We start from the raw sequence: 18,419 nt of genomic DNA on the forward strand, positions 1-18,419 counted from the left end.
CTCACTCCCTTCACAAAGACTTCAAGGTTTATCAACATCCTAATGACTGATCTCAACCTGAGCAGTTAGAATGTGATGGAATATTCTGTGACCTCAAAGCAGTTTAGCAAGGTTATTGGGGGGGGGGAGAATCTCAGCCAAAATGTGGCAGGTTGCGTTTTAGCCTATGTGATAGTCTAATCTTCCATTCCACTCAAATTTAATCTGTTTGCTTCAATTCCCAAGAAGAAGCAAAACTTAGCAATGACAACAGTATATTGCTTGTGTGTTCTTTGAGGTTTCCAGAAGCAATTACCTGTAAGGTCATCTATTTTTCTTTCACATCAAGTGGTTCACATTTTGCAAAGTCTTAAATATCAGAAGGTGCATTCTGGAAAGTCTAAAAGTCGGTCTTAATCCTACCAAAATGTATAATCATAATCTAAAGTTAAAGAATTTGCATTACCTATAATGAGCACTTATCTTCCATGCACACAACACACAGCATCAAATTCCCATCACAGGTATTTCTCTTGGGACTGGATGGTGAATGAATTTTAAAGAAGTGTGATTGAGTCCTAGGTTGGAAACAAATTCCAATGTCAACATGTTTTTGCCACTGCATCTTCTCTTGCATTCCAGAAAAATAAAACCTAAAATATAGTTGGAACACTGTCTAGACGTTGATGGCTAACAAGCTAAACAAGGATTCAGTTGTGTTTATTTATAGGCCGCCCTTTTCCCTGGGGGGACTCAGGGCGGCTAACAACTTATGGGAGGGGAAGACATACAATAACATAAAAATACAGTGTGTAGTTAAGATCAAACAACATTCATTCAACATTCGGGCGGGGGCAAACTATGATCTTTACCCCCAGGCCTGGCGGGATAGCCAGATCTTGAGGGCTGTGCGGAAGGTCTGAAGGGTGGTGAGGGTGCGAATCCCCACGGGGAGATCGTTCCAGAGGGTCGGAGCTGCTACAGAAAAGGCTCTCCTCCGCGTAGTTGCCAGCCGACACTGGCTGGCAGATGGCACTCGGAGGAGGCCTAATCTGTGGGATCTTATGGGTCGGGAGGAGGTAATTGGCAGAAGGCGGTCTCCCAAGTACGCAGATCCACTACCATGAAGGGCTTTATAGGTAGTAAGAAGCACCTTGAAGTGCACACGGAGGCCAACAGGTAGCCAGTGCAGCTCGCGGAGGATAGGTGTTATGTGGGCGAACCGAGGTGCACCCACGATCACTCGCGCGGCCGCATTCTGGACTAGCTGAAGCCGCCGAATGCTCTTCAAGGGCAGCCCCATGTAGAGCACGTTGCAGTATTCCAGCCTAGAGGTCACGAGGGCGCGAGTGACTGTTGTGAGAGCCTCCCGATTCAGGTAGGGTCGCAACTGGCGCACCAGGCGAACCTGGGCAAATGCCCCCCTGGTCACAGCCGACAGGTGGTGATCAAAAGTCAGCTGTGGATCCAGGAGGACTCCCAAGTTGCGAACCCTGTCTGAGGGGTGTAAATTTTGACCCCCCAGCCTGATCGATGGAACACTAGCCAAATTTTTGGGAGGGAAACACAACAGCCACTCGGTCTTTTCTGGGTTGAGTACAAGCTTGTTAGCCCGCATCCAGTCCCTAACGGCTTCAAGACCCCGGTTCATCACGTCCACCGCTTCATTGAGTTGGCACGGGGCGGACAGATACAGCTGCGTATCGTCCGCATATTGGTGGTATCTTATCCCGTGCCTCCGAATGATCTCGCCCAGCGGTTTCATGTAGATGTTAAATAGTACGGGGGACAGGACCGACCCCTGCGGCACCCCATATGATAGGGGCCTCGTGGTCGATCTCTGACCCCCGACCAACACCGACTGCGACCTGTCCGAGAGGTAGGAGGAGAACCACTGTAAACAGTGCCTCCCACCCCCACCTCCCGCAGTCGTCGCAGAAGGATACCATGGTCGATGGTATCGAAAGCCGCCGAGAGGTCGAGGAGAACCAAGATGGAGGCATGGCCTCCATCCCTGGCTCTCCAGAGATCATCGGTCAATGCGACCAAAGCGGTTTCTGTGCTGTAACCAGGTCTGAAGCCGGACTGGAAGGGGTCCAGGTAATCGGCTTCCTCCAAGGACCGCTGGAGCTGGTAGGCCACCACCTTCTCAACAACCTTCCCAATAAAGGGGAGGTTGGAGACTGGACGATAGTTGTTAAGTACGGCTGGATCCAAAGATGGTTTCTTCAGGAGGGGTCTCACCACCGCCGTTTTAAGTGCGGCGGGGAAGTGCCCCTCCCGAAGCGAGGCGGTAATAACCGCTTGGATCCAGCTCCGTGTCACCTCCCTGCTGTTAGCAACCAGCCAGGAGGGACACGGGTCCAGTACGCAGGTGGAGGCACTCACAGCCCTCATGGCCTTGTCCACGTCCCCGGAAGTAACATCCTGAAACTCAACCCAGCGATGGTCAACCAAATCATCCTCTCGTGCCTCTGCTGGCTCTGCAAAGGTGGAGTCCAAATCCGACCGAAACCGAGCAACTTTGTCCGCCAAGAACTGGGCATAATCCTCAGCCCTACCCTGCAAGGGGTCCCCCGTGTCCCTCTTATTTAAGAGGGAGCGGGTTATCCTAAACAGGGCGGCTGGACGAGACTCGGCGGACGCAACCAAGGTGGCAATATAAGATCTCTTTGCTGCCCTAAGTGCCCTGATGTAATCCTTGGTGCAGGTTGTTAAGAGTGCTCGGTTCGGTTCGGATTTATCGGACCTCCACAAGTGCTCTAGGCGTCTCCTCCGGCGCTTCCTCTCCCGGAGCTCCTCGGTGAACCAAGGAGGCCTCCGGGATCCGCCGCCTCGGAGGGGCCGTAGTGGCGCAATCCGGTCGAGGGTCTCCGATGCTGCCGAATGCCAGGCGGCAGCCAGAGTCTCTACCGGACTGTGGGCGAGAGCATCAGGAATAACCCCAAGCTCCGTCTGGAACCTCAAAGGGTCCATAAGTCGCCTGGGGCGGAACCACTTGGTCGGTTCCTCCTCCCTACAGTGGGGGTTTGGTCTTCGGAAGTCAAGCCTCAGTAGGCAGTGGTCTGACCACGACAGGGGTATGATCTCATTACCCCTCAGACCAAGATCACAAGTCCACTGCTCCGAGAGGAATACGAGGTCGAGCGTGTGACCCGCAGAGTGAGTTGGGCCTCGGATTATCTGGGTCAAGCCCATGGCTGTCATGGAAGCCATGAACTCCTGCGCCCCATCCGAGTGTTCACCGAGCGTAGGCAAATTGAAATCCCCCAGGACCATAAGCCTGGGGAACTCAACTGCCAGCTCGGCTACCAACTCGAGGAGCGAGGGGAGGGCTGCTGCAACGCTGTTGGGAGGCAGGTACGTTAGCAGCAGACCCACTTGACCCTTGAGGTCCAGCTTCACCAGCAGGCACTCACACCCGACAAGCTCCGGAGCAGGGATCCTACGAGGAACCAAAGACTCCCGAATAACAATAGCCACACCCCCACCCCTTCCCTGAGCTCTCGGCTGATGAAGCACCTGAAATCCTTCTGGGCACATCTCTACGAGGGGGACTCCTCCCTCCGGGCCCAGCCAGGTTTCAGTAATACATGCCAGGTCTGCCCCCTCGTCTAAAATTAAGTCCCGGACGAGGGGAGCCTTGTGAACAACAGACCTGGCATTTAGCGACAACAGCCGGAGACCAGGGTCCTGACTACTCGCGCCATCTGGCCTCGGAGTGGGACCCATAGGGCCGGAAGGAGGGATCGCTGTAACATAGCGAACCCTCCTTCCCCGGTAATGGCCAGCCCTAAAGTCCCCGCCATATCTGCCCCTCCCCGTTATGACCGTAATGCTCCGACCCACTCCCGTGTCCGTGGTTCCCCCAACCACACCTATAGCTCCCGCGTTCCCGGTCAGGCCCTCCGAATCAGACACACTCATTCGTTCACTCAGACAGTCCCCACGTAATAATTAAAAACACACAAATACAACAATATAGGATAATAAAAGTGGGCGCTTTCACTCAATCACATGCAGTCTCATACACTCAACATACCAATTTAAAATAAAAAATTTTAAATTTAAAAATTAAAAATTGCGCAATGTGCAAAAAGCGTATAAGGCTTATATAAGGTCTTAATTGTCTTAATCTTCTCTTCTACAAATCTGGTGGGAGTTCTGGCAAGAGTTCATTGAGTTCAATGGGGGGGAGCAGTCCAGAGAGGGGTATTCCGTCCCTCTCCCTTCCTCCACGTCCCAGAAACTGTGCCCTAAGCAGGAAGGGTTTCCTCTGAAAGGGCTGAGATGACATCTCTGGGCCTCCATAGATAATAATAGACCCACAAGGTGGCCAGATTGCAAGTCCAGGCATCCAACTGCTGTGAATAAATGAAGGGGGCCAGGTGGCAGAGAGGCCCCGAAGCCCCGAAGCCGTGGAAAAATTCACACAGGACAGGCCACACCAAAGGGAAGGCCAGTTCAAATGGGGCGAAGGGGGGGGCATCCAAGAGGGGCCACGAAGGTAACAAAGACAACTCCCCAATCTCGCCCAGTATTCTGCCAAGGCAGCCCCTTCTCTGGGATAGTCTAGAGTTCGTATAGTCTATAGTTCGTATGGCATAGGAGAGCAAACAAAGATTGTTAAAAGGAGCCGAGGGCGCCGCGTTTCGCAAGCCAGTAGAGCCGATAGAACAGGGGGGGGGGCGCTTAAAGAGGCAGCAGTCACAGCAAGCAAGCCGACCGCCCAGCTTCGTCCAGCGCCGTTTCAAATCACCTACCGCCTCCCCAGAGTTAGAGTTACAGCTGCCAAGCACCTTCCAAGGCTCCTCACAGTCGACGGAGGGAACGAGGCCAAGATTGTAAGAAGAAGCCTCCAAAGACGGCGCCGCCAGCGCGCCGCCGCCACGATCCTGGTTTATGCCGCCGAACGTTGTCAGAAATGCTGCGGGCACTTTCCTTGTCAGAAATGCTGCGGGCAGTCTCCTGGCCCCAAGGCTGCTCAGTCGCGACGACTCTCCAAATAGACGATGGTTCAGGTACCCCAAATGTCGCTCTCCCGCTGGGGCTCCCTCCTGCATAATTTCGAGCCAGGTCGTTAGTGTTTTTTAGGTGTTTTCCGCTCACCCAGACCGGAGAGAAGAAGGTAGCGGCCATTCGCCTCGCACATGCGCAGCCAAGATGGATGTTTATGCATTCAAAATATGCACATTTATTTTGGTCACTAACCGTAGATGGTGTTTTCAAAAGGAACCCTGAAGTTCATCCTCAAGGACAACTTTGGTACACTTCCTATAGATCAGTGATGGCTAACCTTTTTGTAAAGGTATGCCAAAACTGTGGGCATGCTATTACACGCAGGCCCACCCACCCGGGCATGCACGAGTGAGCCCCCTCCCCATGCATGCACGAGTGTGGGGTGGGTGGAAAATTTGCCCTTCCCAGGCTGAGGAGCCTTTCCAGAAATTTGCCCTCCAGAGGGCCCCCAGGGGCTGGGGGAGGCCGTTTTCGGAAATCCTCCAGAGCTTGAGGAAGGCAAACTTCCAGTTGGACCGTTGCCCCTGTTTTTTGCCCTCTCTTGGCTCCAGAGGCTTTTCTGAAGCCTGGGGAGGGTGAAAATGGCCTCCCCCAGCCCTCCGGAAGGCCGAAAATCAGATGGCAGGTGCACACATGCATGTCGGAGCTGAGGGCTGCCGAGGGCTGCTGTGCCAGCAAATATGGCTCCGTGTGCCACCTGTGGCATGTGTGCCATAGGTTCACCATCACGGCTATAGGTAATCCTTGACTTGTGACCTCAACTGAGCTCAAAAGTTATGTTGCTAAGCAAGACAGTTGTGAGTTTTGCTCCATTTCACGACTTTTCCTCCCATAGTTGTTAAGGGAATCATGGCAGTTGTTAAGTTAGGAATACTGTTGTTAAGTGAATCTGGCTTCCGCCAGATTGACTTAAGTCGTCAGAAGGTCACAAAAGGTGATCACATGACCCAGGGATAATGCAACCATCATAAATACATGCCAGTTGCCAAGCATCCAAATTTTGATCATATGACCACGAGGATCATGCAATGGTATGAAAAACAGTCATAAGCCAGTGCCGTTCTAACTTCAAACTGTCACTAAACAAATGGCTGTAAGTTGAAGGCTACCTGGACTGTACTTTCAGACATTCATATGTTAGACACGCCTTATGATAAGAGCACACAGATCTCTGCGCATCGAATTGTTAGATGTGGGACTAGGTAAATGAAGTCAGGGATTGCCAGCAATCACAGATTTCTTAAAAGACAGATGGTGTTAATTAGAACTTTCACACAGAACCATAACATAGACATTTGGTTTTAATAAGGGCAATAGGTAATAGCAGCAAAATAGGCGTTTCTAAATTTATAATTTACTGAAATTTCATCTTAATGCTGCAATGCATCTGGCTGCTATGAAATGAAAGAAGAGGAGTGTACTATCCAGGAAAGCTGGATAATTCTAATTAGAATTCTAATTCTGATTCTAAAGCTGGATTAATTCTAAATTAGCCTGTCCTTCCCACAGACACACATCATTTCTGCACCTTGAAAATATTTAAATAAGCTGAATTTACTTAGCTTAATTTGCTTCACAAATTCACGGATTTTTATCCCCACAGAAGCTACAAGATTCCCTATATCCCAAACACATAACATTCAACGCAAGACAGGCGTCCTTCCCTGGTTTTTTTTTCCAAAACAATCAGAATATCAAGTACTGTTCTTACTACAACAGATACATTTTTATGAACATCACAGCTCTATTTAATTGTTATCCATCCCAAAAAAGCATGGGCCACATCTTTCCCCTGCCCCATTCAGGGATTATTTTTATTTGCAGAAGTACTCTGTAATTTTGACCTTATCTATGGATAGAGACTGACCCTCACCGCAACCCCAACTAATATGGGGTTAGGAGAAGCCATGCAACTAGAGGGAATTGCTAAATGTATGACTCTCTTGTTTGTGTGGTGGCTTTTTGGAAAAGTAGTGGTTGGTTTAAGGCTTTTGCACAGTTGAATTTCCATGGCTCATACCCTTAAGTAGAATGCTATCTTCAAACAGACGGCTGGGTTAGCCTTCTCCGCTTTAAGCTTTGCTTTCCACTGAAGAATAGACTAGAATAACAGAGTTGGAAGGTACCTTGTAGGTCATTTAGTCCAACCCCCTGCTTAGGCAGGATACCCTATACCAGAGGTGCCAAACTCAAGGCCTGTGGATGCTTAAATCTGGCCCATGGGGCCATCTTGGAAATAGCAAAGGACCGGCCCGCAGTGCCTCTAGCAGCCAAAACAGGGTGTGGTGGGGCTTGTTTTGGTTGGCAGGGTGCCGTAGGAGGGTGTCCAGGCCAAAAATGGGGCATGGGGAGGGCACACAAGCCAGGGTGCTTCAGGACACGTCTGTCTCATCTCCCTCCCAGCCAGCCCGCAGAGGAGAACTACAATGCTGATCCAGCCCTCTAAGAAATCCAGTTTGACATCCCTGCCCTATACCATTTCTGAAAGATGGCAGTCCAGTCTCTTCTTGAAAGCTTCCAGTGATGAAGCTCCCACAACTTGCGAAAGCAAGCTATTCCATTGGTTGATTGTTCTCATTGTCAGAAAACTTCTCCTTATTTCTAAGTTGAATCTCTCCTTGACCAGTTTCTATCCATTATTCCTTTCTGGCCTTCAAGTGCTTTGGGAAATAGGTTGACCACCTTCTCTCTGTCTCCCTTAGTCATTCTCTTCACTAGACTAGCCATGCAAAGTTCCTGTAACTGTTCTTTATACATTTCAGCCTCTAGTCCCCTAATCATCTTTGTTGCTCTTCTCTGTACTCTTTCTAGAGTCTCGACATCTTTTTTGTAGCGTGGTGACCAAAACTGGATGCAGTTTTCTAGTGTAGTCTTACTAAGGCTTTATAGAGTGATATTAGTTCAGGAGGGCTGTAAAAGCACTATGAAGCAGTATATAAGTCTAAGTGCTATTGCTATTAAGTATTCAGTTGTTAAGTGAATCTGGCTTCCCGCATTGACTTTGCTTGTCAAAAGGTCACAAAATGAAATCACATGACTCTGGGACATTGTAACCATCATAAATGTGAGTTAGCTGTCAAGCATCACATCATCACAGGGCTGCTATAAAGTTTGTAAGTATGAAAAATGCTAATAAGTCACTCAGTGCTTTGAATGGTCACTAAATTAACTCTTGTAAGTCGAGGACTACCTGTATTCAAAAGTATGTCTTAATATTGTAAATACCCCCCTCCGAAATTAGACCAATTTTGCTCACTGAGAAAGAGATGTAAGGGGTCATACAATTCTTTTTTAAATAAATCTATATGAAATCTATGTGCCATGCACTTGATACAAAACCAAAAGCATCAATAGAGGCAATATACAGTATATTAAAACAACCATGGTAAAACAAAGAAAATATCTATAGTGATTATTAAATTAATGGCTGTATTAATATCTTCAAGTTCAAACATTGTTGTTTAACGTTAACATAATGTTTAAGCATTTATCTATTGCTTTTGTTTCTTTAGTTTTCTATATGGGTCCTTTAAACCTTGTTATGAGATTTTTCAGAATAATTAAATAAATAAATATGTGGACAATGAAACAATTATTTTTGAATGATTAATCTAATCATTCAAAAATAATTTAATCTAATCTACAATCCTGAGATTTTCTGGTTGTCTCCCATTCAAGGGGCGACCCCATCCAATCCTGCTTAGCCAAGGTTGGCTAGATGCAGCTGTTCACACTCTTATGTCTACGCCGGCGGGAGAATTGCAGCCATCCCATTGGCCGGCCACCTGACAGTTATCAGTATAAATAGCTGTCAGGCGGCGCTGTCCAGCGCGCGTGTTCTGAACTTACTGTTAATGCTGGTTCTCAATAAAGGTTCCTGTTCAGTTTACCTCAGCGCCTCCTCATACTTAAAAACCTTCCTCTGACTTTACTCTCAAGTCTATCCTGATTTCTCAATTGTTCTTTTCTTCTGGCAGCTCTGCGCATGCACACACTGGAAACAGGCTCTAGCTGTTCCTCTGCCTCACTGCTGTCAAGCTCCGTAGGCATCTGATCACTGCCAGACGGCCTCCGCCCCATCTCTGCGTCCAAGCCTTCACCAGCCTCCAGGACTGGCCCATGCTCCTCCCCAACCTCCTCACTGTCCGACTCTGCTGCCAGTTCCATTGGCTGCTGGCGGGCCACAACATCATCCAAATAACCTTATATTTATAGCACAGAGACAAGTTTCTCAGAGCAATGCATTTCTCCCATGGGAAAGGTATTGTGGGGATAATATTGTCTCCTATGTTCAACATTATACAGGCAATTCAGAGCCAAGCCCTTAAGGGTGTTGACGTTGTAAATCTGCTGTGATGATCCCAGCATTCTTCAAAGCCAATGGGCTTCTTTGAAGAGGGTTGGGGTAATGCCAATGCAAATATTATGATGTCATTGCATTCTGCAACTTGCACCTGAAGTCGTGATACAGGTGTTGTATAAAACTGCAACATTTGATGATGACAACCTCCAATGCAAGTTATTATTTATTTTTTATTTCATTTTATTAGTTTGCCAAACGTGTACAAGATAGCAGGCATAGGTATGAACATGGACATGAATAAAGGAAATGAATACAAATAAATGAGGACAGTAAGACAGGGACGGTAGGCACGCTGGTGCACATGTGCACACTCCCTTTACAGATCTCTTAGGAAAGGGGTGAGGTCCACGTTAGACAGTTTGAGATTAAAGCTGTGAGGGGTTGAAGCTGTGAGGGGTTGTAACAACACAGGATGTTAACAACTATATATTAAATATAAAAGATTTTCCTATCAGTCGTATCTGACTCTGTTTTTGACTGGGGTTTCAAACCCGGGCTATCAGCTCTCCAGCTGATATGCTCAGCATCTTCAACCGCTGAGCCATCGCGCTTCAACCTTAGTTCAACATTATTTCTACATTATTATGGTTTGATATCAGTGCCACTGCCAAAGCCTTGCGTTTGGACCCAAATTTAACTGAAAGCCCTCCCATCTTTTCCATCCTTTGAAAGCTGATTTATTTCTCTAGGAGGCCACAGCATAAGGCAACTTGTTTTTATCTCTTTATAGATGAGAACATGCCAACTGCTCCAGATCGCAACAGCTGTTCAGGAAAGGATTTTTTTTTTCTATTCAGGTAATCAGTGTAAACTGTTTGCAGGAGAACAATATCTCCTCTCCTCACAATTCTGGAGAATATTTCTTCTACTTTTTGGTTCTGCTTTGTGGCGGGGGGGGGAGGCGGGGTGAGTCACATGAAAAAGAAAAACATGCACATTTGAAATCCACAGAGCCTCATGAATTCATTCAGGAAATTGTCTGACACAGACAACACCATGAACTGCTTCAAAGGCTTAGCAATAATTCATCTGCCTTTATGCGTGAGTTCGTAACCTTCTCATCTCTTTCACTCCGATCCCAACCGCATTGCCAAACAGTTTCATCAATTATCTATGGCGAAAAAGTGGACTTTAACATTTGGAGAGTGTTATTAATTGGCCTCGGTAGTGCCTAATGAGTTTGAAAGCTCCTACCTGCCGGTCCCCGAGGAGGATGGCTACTTGCGGACAACAATTTACAGCACACCATTAACACATATGCCAGGAACAGCCACTGAGATGGAAGCATTGATTTGGCACAGGAACTCATCCTGCAGAAAAGGAGGGCAGGGGAGTGGGGGGGGGAGGAGGAAAGAGCTGAGAATGAAAGAACAATAATAATTTGGGAACAGGGTAAAATACAAGGCAAAAGCTATAAAAAGGGGTGGGAGAGGAAAAGTTAATGAAGACTGGAAATTAAATGAAACGGATTAATAAAAACATAATACTTAAGGGGGTAGAATCACATTCAAACCTAAACCGAGGTCGATTCTTAATCAGTCATGCTTTATAAGAAAGGATGAAGAACAGCACATCTTTTCTTTCCAATTTCTGTCTCTGGAGATGCTCTTTGTCTGATTCCATTATGAGGCTGAGACTATGAGCTCGGTCTGGTTCATTATCAGACTTTTGAAGACACTTACCCCGTCACCAAATAACATCCAAAGGAGGCAATTTTTGGGAGGAGCCTATTCCAAGAAGACCTCAAAATGCAGGTAGTCCTCAACTTCACAACCACAATTGAACCCAAAATTTATGTTGCTAAGTGACACATTTGTTAAGTGAGTTTTGCCCCATTTTCTGACTTTTCCAGCCATAGTTATTAAGTAAATCATTGCACTTGTTAAATTAATAACTCAGTTGTTAAGTGAATCTGTCTTCCCGATTGACTTTGCTTCCCAGAAGGTTGCAAAATCTGGGGATACTACAACCGTCATAAATATGAACCACTTGCTGAGCATCCAAATCAGTTAACATGAGGATGCGGCAAATAGTCATAAGTGTGAAAAATGGTCATAAGTCACTTTTTTCAGTGATGTTGTAACTTCGCAGTCACTAAATGAACTGTTGTAAGTTGAGGACTATCTGTACCACCATTGGGGGGGAGGCCTTTTTTTCACTGATAAAGCAATTTTAGAAAATGGTGGGGATGATGCCCCTGATGAAGGAAAAAAGAACAAATCCAGTACTAGAAATAATTTTGATCAGCTAGAAGACATGATAATGAACAAACTCATTCATCTAAATTCTGATAACAGGTGTTCTGTACCCATTGACAGCTGTTTTGGGAATTGGCAAAGCTCAACACGCAGAATTTTTTGAGATAACACCTACAGTCTACTTTCAAACTTCCAAAGAGACCAATCCAAAAAATTTACTAGTCTGTTGTACATTCTCAAGCAAAAAAAGGAAGGGAGAGAGGGAGGGAGGAAGGGAGGGAGGGAGGGAGGAAAGAAGGAAGATTCACAGAAAAAAGAGCAGCAAAGATTTAGAATGTTTTGAATCTCTTCATTTCTACCTATTGATTGCCTAGACTGTTGCAGCCAAGATCAAAAGTTAATGAGCAACAATTAATTAGAAATTGTTGTATGTCTGGATTAAAGGTTTTTTTTTGGTTATTGTTAATTAAAAAGTGCTTTTATAGTGAAACAGTATAATCAGGCAGTATAGATTCTATTGTCATAAAATATAATTTATTAATATCTAGCATTCTTACACAACATTATTTAAGAACTTGACTATATCGTGTTTTTCAAACTTGGCAACTTTAAGATGAGCAGACTTCAACTCTCAGTATTCCAAAGCTGGCTGGGAAATTCTGAAAATCTAAGTCCACATATCTTAAGTTGCCAAGTTTGAAAAACCCTGGGGTAAATGGTCCACAAACTCCTTCCAAAGCATAGATCTTATTTATGATTTAAAGGAATACTGAGCAAAAATCAAGTAGAAACCTATTTGCAAACCTCATTCCACCACAATCACGCACAAAAAGTGTACAAAGGAAAACATATATACAGTACAACACATAGAAATTTCCTATTTAAATACGATATTCAGACAATTTGATTAACATAAGGTTTAGATTTTTAAATCACCCAGAGTCACTTTGTAGGGGACATGGGCATCATCATTATAAATTTGAACAATTTGGATTACATTTTTAGAAAAGCTATTCTAAAGAAGGATTTCACTAGATGCTGCAGCCTGCCTCTCTCCCGCTCCTCCTACTACCTCGCTCACTTCTTGCCTCTCTGTGCTCTTGCAGTGCCAACCCAGGTGAATTCTTCTGGGAAGAATACAAAACAATGTTTGGGACAGAAGTGGGCGCTAGAATGTTTCTCTGCATTCTCTGCATGCACAGAAGCCACTTGCCTCGAAGCAAAGTGGTTGTGTGAGGTGGGCTGGCTCTAAGTCAACTTTTAGTGACCTCCAAAGGTTGCTAGGGATTCGAACTGGTGAATAGCCGACCTTCTGATCGACAAGCTCAACGTCTTAGCCACTGAGCCACCGCATCCTCTAAAATAACATTGGCATAATTCAAAAATAAGCTGCAAAATCCCCCCCCCCCCAAAATACCCAGGCTCACTTAGCCTTCTATAACTCCATCCACATAAATTGTGGCCCCATTAAAGGTTGCAGATTGAGGAATTCTGGGAGTTGAAGTACACAGGCCATAAAAGGCCTATAGTTGCCTACTCCTGTTTTAGAACAAGGTTCCCCAAAGTGGTCAAAAATGGCTGGGAGTCAAGGAGATTAGTAAGTACAAATCTTTTACCTTCTTTTTTAATAAGGATGGAAAGTTGACTGGGCTCAATTAATCTTTTGGGGCCTCTATAGAATTCCATGCCAGTCCCTAAGATTGAAGGTGAGGTAGCTACTGACAAGGCAATCTTGCTCAGCATTAAATGGTCAGCCATCAGTGTGAGTAGGCTTCAGTTCCCATTATTATTATTATTCAAAATACTACATATTTAAATAGTATTTATTAAATTATTGTCATATAATAAATGTTTGGGGGTTAATGAAATGTCATGAAGGGGTCAATGAGCTAAAGAGTTTGGAGGCATCTGCTTTCGAAGGAGGCAAAGTACTTCAAAGAACTTTATTAAGCTTATGCGATCATCAAATATTTCAGAAATCTCAGGATCTGTTTAAAGGATAGGGAGCACTTCTTACCTTGATAATGTTTTCAGGTTTTTATTGCAGGACAGCAATCTTAGCAGCAGGTACCTTCTGCCAGAAATGCAGATTCCCATTTGTAAATATATCCGAGCATTTCTGCACCCAAATTTTCCTACACATTCGAAGCCTAGAGAAGAAATGGAATTGGGAAAATATTGTATTATTATTGAGGATATGGATTGGTTAAGTTAAAAACTTTTTGGGAAAATATTGTATTATTATTGAGGATAGGGATTGGTTAAGTTAGAAACTTTTTTACATTGTTACACAACAGCCTACCAAAGAAAGGTATAATAATCTCTTTAACATTATTCACATGATTCTTCCATATCTAGGTATGAACTAAGGTCTTTAGGAACAGTAATCAAAACATGTTAGTGATGCATCTTCCAGAGCCAGAAATATACCTAGCCTCCTAACAATGAAAAAACTTGCAATATTTCAACATCTTGCCAAATTTCAGGGACTTTTCAGAAGATCTTAGATGAGAATGCTGACATCTCTATGCCTGAGTTTTGTATCAATAGTGGGATCTGCCTGTACATGAGGCAAGTATTATAATCCAAACCACACCCTTAGGTACATGTGTCAATGTTGCCTACGTATACAAAACAGGCAGAGCTTAGATTGTGATACTGCACCCACTCCCGCAGATGCCCTTACACTCTATAATTCATGCATGCAATCTCCTTCTTCTCTTAACCAAGTGTTAAATACTGTTTGAAAACTAGCATTCAAGTAGGCTGCAATAAATTCAAGAAAATTTCCAGTAAAATGGTTGCCACAGACATCAGCAAGAAAGTAGATACATATTTTCATAAATTCTGCACTTTCCTGTTCCTCTATCTTGTCTATGTGAATGAACATTTAGAGATGGTAATGCTACTGTATTTTGACTACAATAAAATAGAAGTACAATGCATTAGACAAGAGCATAAAAGGTCGTATTATTATTATTATTATTACATAGACAAAAAACACAGCTGCCAGTTCTTTAGCTGATGTTGGCCTTCATATGCATCAAGTTCTTTACAAGAACCTGGGTCCTAGGATATTGCAATGTAATGGCATAGTATATGTGCAGATCCCAGCAGTGTGGTCTTTTTAATTGTGAGATGGAAATTTTATCAATGTGCATATGATGATGATGATGTCACACAGTCTGTCACACAGTCAACCAGATGTTTAGACTGAACCTGGCATTTTTATATACCTACAGAAACTTTCCCAAGGACCTGGGATAAGCAGATATTGTTTAATAAGATTAAAAGTATTGTCATAGGACGTAAACTGTTCTGAGTAAAGCTGTTTTTTTGCAATTGACTGATGGTGATTTTATCAATGCTGACAGTGCTCAAGTGATGTTTTGGGATTGCACCCAAGGCTCTCAACACTATTGGTGCTTTCCTTTGCCTCAGTCATTCAGCTAGATGGTTTTCTATGCTGCCAAATCTTTTCAGAATTATCAATTTTGCTGTTCTGCTGACTGGATTACAGTAGAGACTTATAGAGGTTATTGTACTTGCAGGCTTCTTCAATCTATGTGTCTTCTTCATGCTAAACTCCTTTGAATGCCCAACTGATCATGTGCTCTTCCATAATCAGAGGGGCATTTCCAGAAGTACTGATGTTTCTTCTTTGTGTCTCCAGAGAGAAAAGAATTCATTTTTCAATCACCCATTATGCTTCAGTCATAAAGACGTACTAAGCTGTGTTGGAACCAGTTAAGATGCAAACTGAAGCAATACTCTACGTGCTAGATCACAGCAGCCATTCCACTTCACTTTGAATGTTTCTCTGCATTCTCTGTATGCACAGAAGCCACTTGCCTTGAAGCAAAGTGGTTGTGTGAGGTGGTTTGGCTCTGAGTCAACTTTTAGCGACCTCCTCCAGCACTTTCCTTCAAGAGCTAAATTCAATCAACAGCAAGCTCTTTTGCTGTTAACAAATTAATAGCAATAGCAATAGCAGTTAGACTTATATACCGCTTCATAGGGCTTTCAGCCCTCTCTCAGCGGTTTACAGAGTCAGCATATTGCCCCCAACAACAATCCGGGTCCTCATTTTACCCACCTCGGAAGGATGGAAGGCTGAGTCAACCCTGAGCCGGTGAGATTTGAGCAGCCGAACTGCAGAACTGCAGTCAGCTGAAGTAGCCTGCACTGCTGCATTTAATCACTGCGCCACCTCGGCTTCACATAAGACATGTACCCATGCAATATCCCACAAAGAATTCTCAGGTGAGTTTTAGAGAAGTATGGATGCTACCAGAGTTAAGTTTATAAGTAGCATTGTACTGCAACATCTAAATCTGTTCCATGAGAATCAGAAATGGACCTTTTTCTACATTCCTAATCCATCTTCTCTAAATTGATCCCTAGCTACATTCATGTGTGCGGAGACAGCGGAAGCCAGCGCTGGACCTGGCCGGACACAAGGCAACGCAATCCGAGGCGATACCGACGAAGCAGCCCAGAAGAGGCAATAACCTGAGTGCAGCGATTCAGTGTAAGATAGTTTGCCCCCTACAGTGCACCAACGGTAGGCATGCAAGCGCCAAACAGAATGAGCTAGCAATTTAAGCTATCCAGACTGCGTTGCGGTGGTGCAGTGGTTAGAGTGCAGTACTGCAGGCTACTTCTGCTGATCACACCTTCATTGCCTCCAATCTTTATATGTTCAATAAAATTAATTTTGAAAGATTGTTTGTAAAGATTGCTAGAGTTATTCTTCATATGAGCCATGGTGGCACAGTAGTTAAGAGTGCAGTACTGCAGACTCCTTCTGCTGCCTGCTGGCTGTCTGCAATTTGACAGTTCAAATCTCACCAGGCTCAAGGTTGACTCAACCTTCCATCCTTCCGAGGTCGGTAAAATGAGGAGTCAGATTGTTGGAGGCAAAGATGCTGACTCTGTAAACTGCTTAGAGAGGGCTGTAAAAGCACTGTGAAGCAGTATATAAGTCTAAGAGCTATTGCTATTGTATCTAGCATTTGTGGATTTCCCTGTATGGCATATGCTAAATAAATAAAATAAATAATAAATTGATCCCACACCTGTCACGCATATACATTCCTTTCCAAGCATATAATACTTATAAAATCTTCAATCTCCCCACTCTCCCCCATCTCATAATTCATTTCTTAAATAACCTCAAGAAGCATGGGAAAAGTAGCAATTAAAACCTGTCATTCCCAACCTATACGGAGAAATGCAACCAGTTGCTTGCCACATTTTATTAAAAGAGACAATTCTGTCATGTTTATTTCCTCAGCCAATGTGTGTAACTATTATTGGGGGATGGGGGGGTGGACTGTATAATTCATTATTATAAGCCTGGCTTGAATGGAGCTCCTGGGTAGCTGAAGGTCAAGTTGAGCCCAGGGACTGGAAAGGGAGGAACAATAAACAATTGCAACAAAAGCTTCTGCATTTCTATGAGATGGAAGGAGCTTCGCTGCCTCATTATTTTGTGGGACATATGTCAGTAAGGACCACTGGGACTTCTTTGCCAGGCATTTCCCAAACCCAAAACCTGCTTGTACGGAAGTCGAGTGATGGGATTCAAGGAAACACTGTTCCAATGTAACTCGGAAGACCCCCTGGCAATTATCCTGAACCAGCTGCATGACCAGATGTGCATCCGCTACCTGAACTTTTCCCACATAAATAGAAAGCACTAAGCCCCCTACTCTGCATCCCATTTTATTACTGCCTATTAAATTGGATTGGCAGTGTGAGATGAAGTGAGAAGACAAGAGGGTTCACTTGGGGAATATGCGAAGGGCTGCCAAGGCAGGAAATGTAACATCCCATCCTGCTACTTCAGCTCTTGACAACGGAATAGCGGCTTTGATTTATTTGACCTGATCAATTATATCTGGGAGGTGCACAGCTGAAGCATGAACACTGGTAGGTCAGGTTGATCAGGGACCGCTCCTGTATTCCGAGTTGCATGAAACAGTCTCCATTTTCCTTTTTCTTCTCTCTCTCAAACATCTTGGCTCAAACCAGGCCAAACAAATAGCAGAGGCATCGGAATTGCATGCTGCTTTTTTTCCTCCTTCCTTTTTTTCCCCCATACCACAAAACATTCCAACTCATGTTAATTTGAGGGTAGTGATTATTTTTCTTTATTCAGCACCAACAAACTTGGTTCTTCTTTTTCCCCATGAAACAACTCAACATAATTGGCTCTTTCAGTCACAGCTACAGCTTGAGCCGGTTCTCATACATGGCCAAATAGGTAGTATACTTGCTCCCCGAGTGAAAGTGCGTTATTAGACAATGATGGTTCTGTAATTATCAAATTCTTTTATCTGTTTTATGGTACTAAGTTATGATTTTAATACCACCAAAAAATTTTACACCATCAAAAATTGTTCTGGGGTGGGTGGCTGGATGGATGGATATTAGGTAGGTAGGTAGGTAGGTAGGTAGGTAGGTAGGCAGGCAGGCAGGCAGGCAGGCAGGCAGGCAGACAGACAGGTAGACAGGTAGACAGGTAGACAGGCAAGCAGAGGCAGAGGCACATGCACACACACACACACACACACACACACACAAACACAAATGTCCAAACTTGAGATCCCAGTCCTATTGATTGGAGCTGATAAGTGAAAACTGTGAATGATCCTACAGGGAGGAGGGGGAGCAACTAAAAACCTCACTTCAAAACAACTTCACCAATGTTGTCTAACAGGATTAAAAAAAAAGAATTCTGCAACTCTCAACATAAAGCTTGAAAAATCTGACGAATGCAATACAATTGCTTGTCCTTCTTGACCTCTCCACTAGGGTAAGGGCAACAAATGGTACCCATGGTCTTCCTAATGATA

The 18,419-nt window shown here is 44.6% G+C and overlaps 1 protein-coding gene across 1 annotated transcript in view; it reads right to left on the reverse strand.

Moving 5' to 3' along the window:
- The window catches only part of TAFA4 (TAFA chemokine like family member 4), a 187,356-nt gene that overhangs the window by 120,119 nt on the left and 48,818 nt on the right, over positions 1 to 18,419 (reverse strand). Inside the window, exons 2-3 of the mRNA XM_087708856.1 lie at positions 13,577 to 13,709; positions 10,556 to 10,671 (exon numbers count right to left, since the gene is read on the reverse strand). Coding sequence (XP_087564982.1) covers positions 10,556 to 10,671; positions 13,577 to 13,656 — 196 coding nt within the window. The 5' untranslated portion in view covers positions 13,657 to 13,709. The remainder of the gene's footprint in view (positions 1 to 10,555; positions 10,672 to 13,576; positions 13,710 to 18,419) is intronic.

This window comes from Thamnophis sirtalis, unplaced genomic scaffold (genome assembly GCF_051295495.1).
Source record: "Thamnophis sirtalis isolate CommonGarterSnake01/CBP01778 unplaced genomic scaffold, rThaSir2_p1.2 scaffold_3, whole genome shotgun sequence".
Lineage (NCBI taxonomy): Eukaryota > Metazoa > Chordata > Lepidosauria > Squamata > Natricidae > Thamnophis > Thamnophis sirtalis.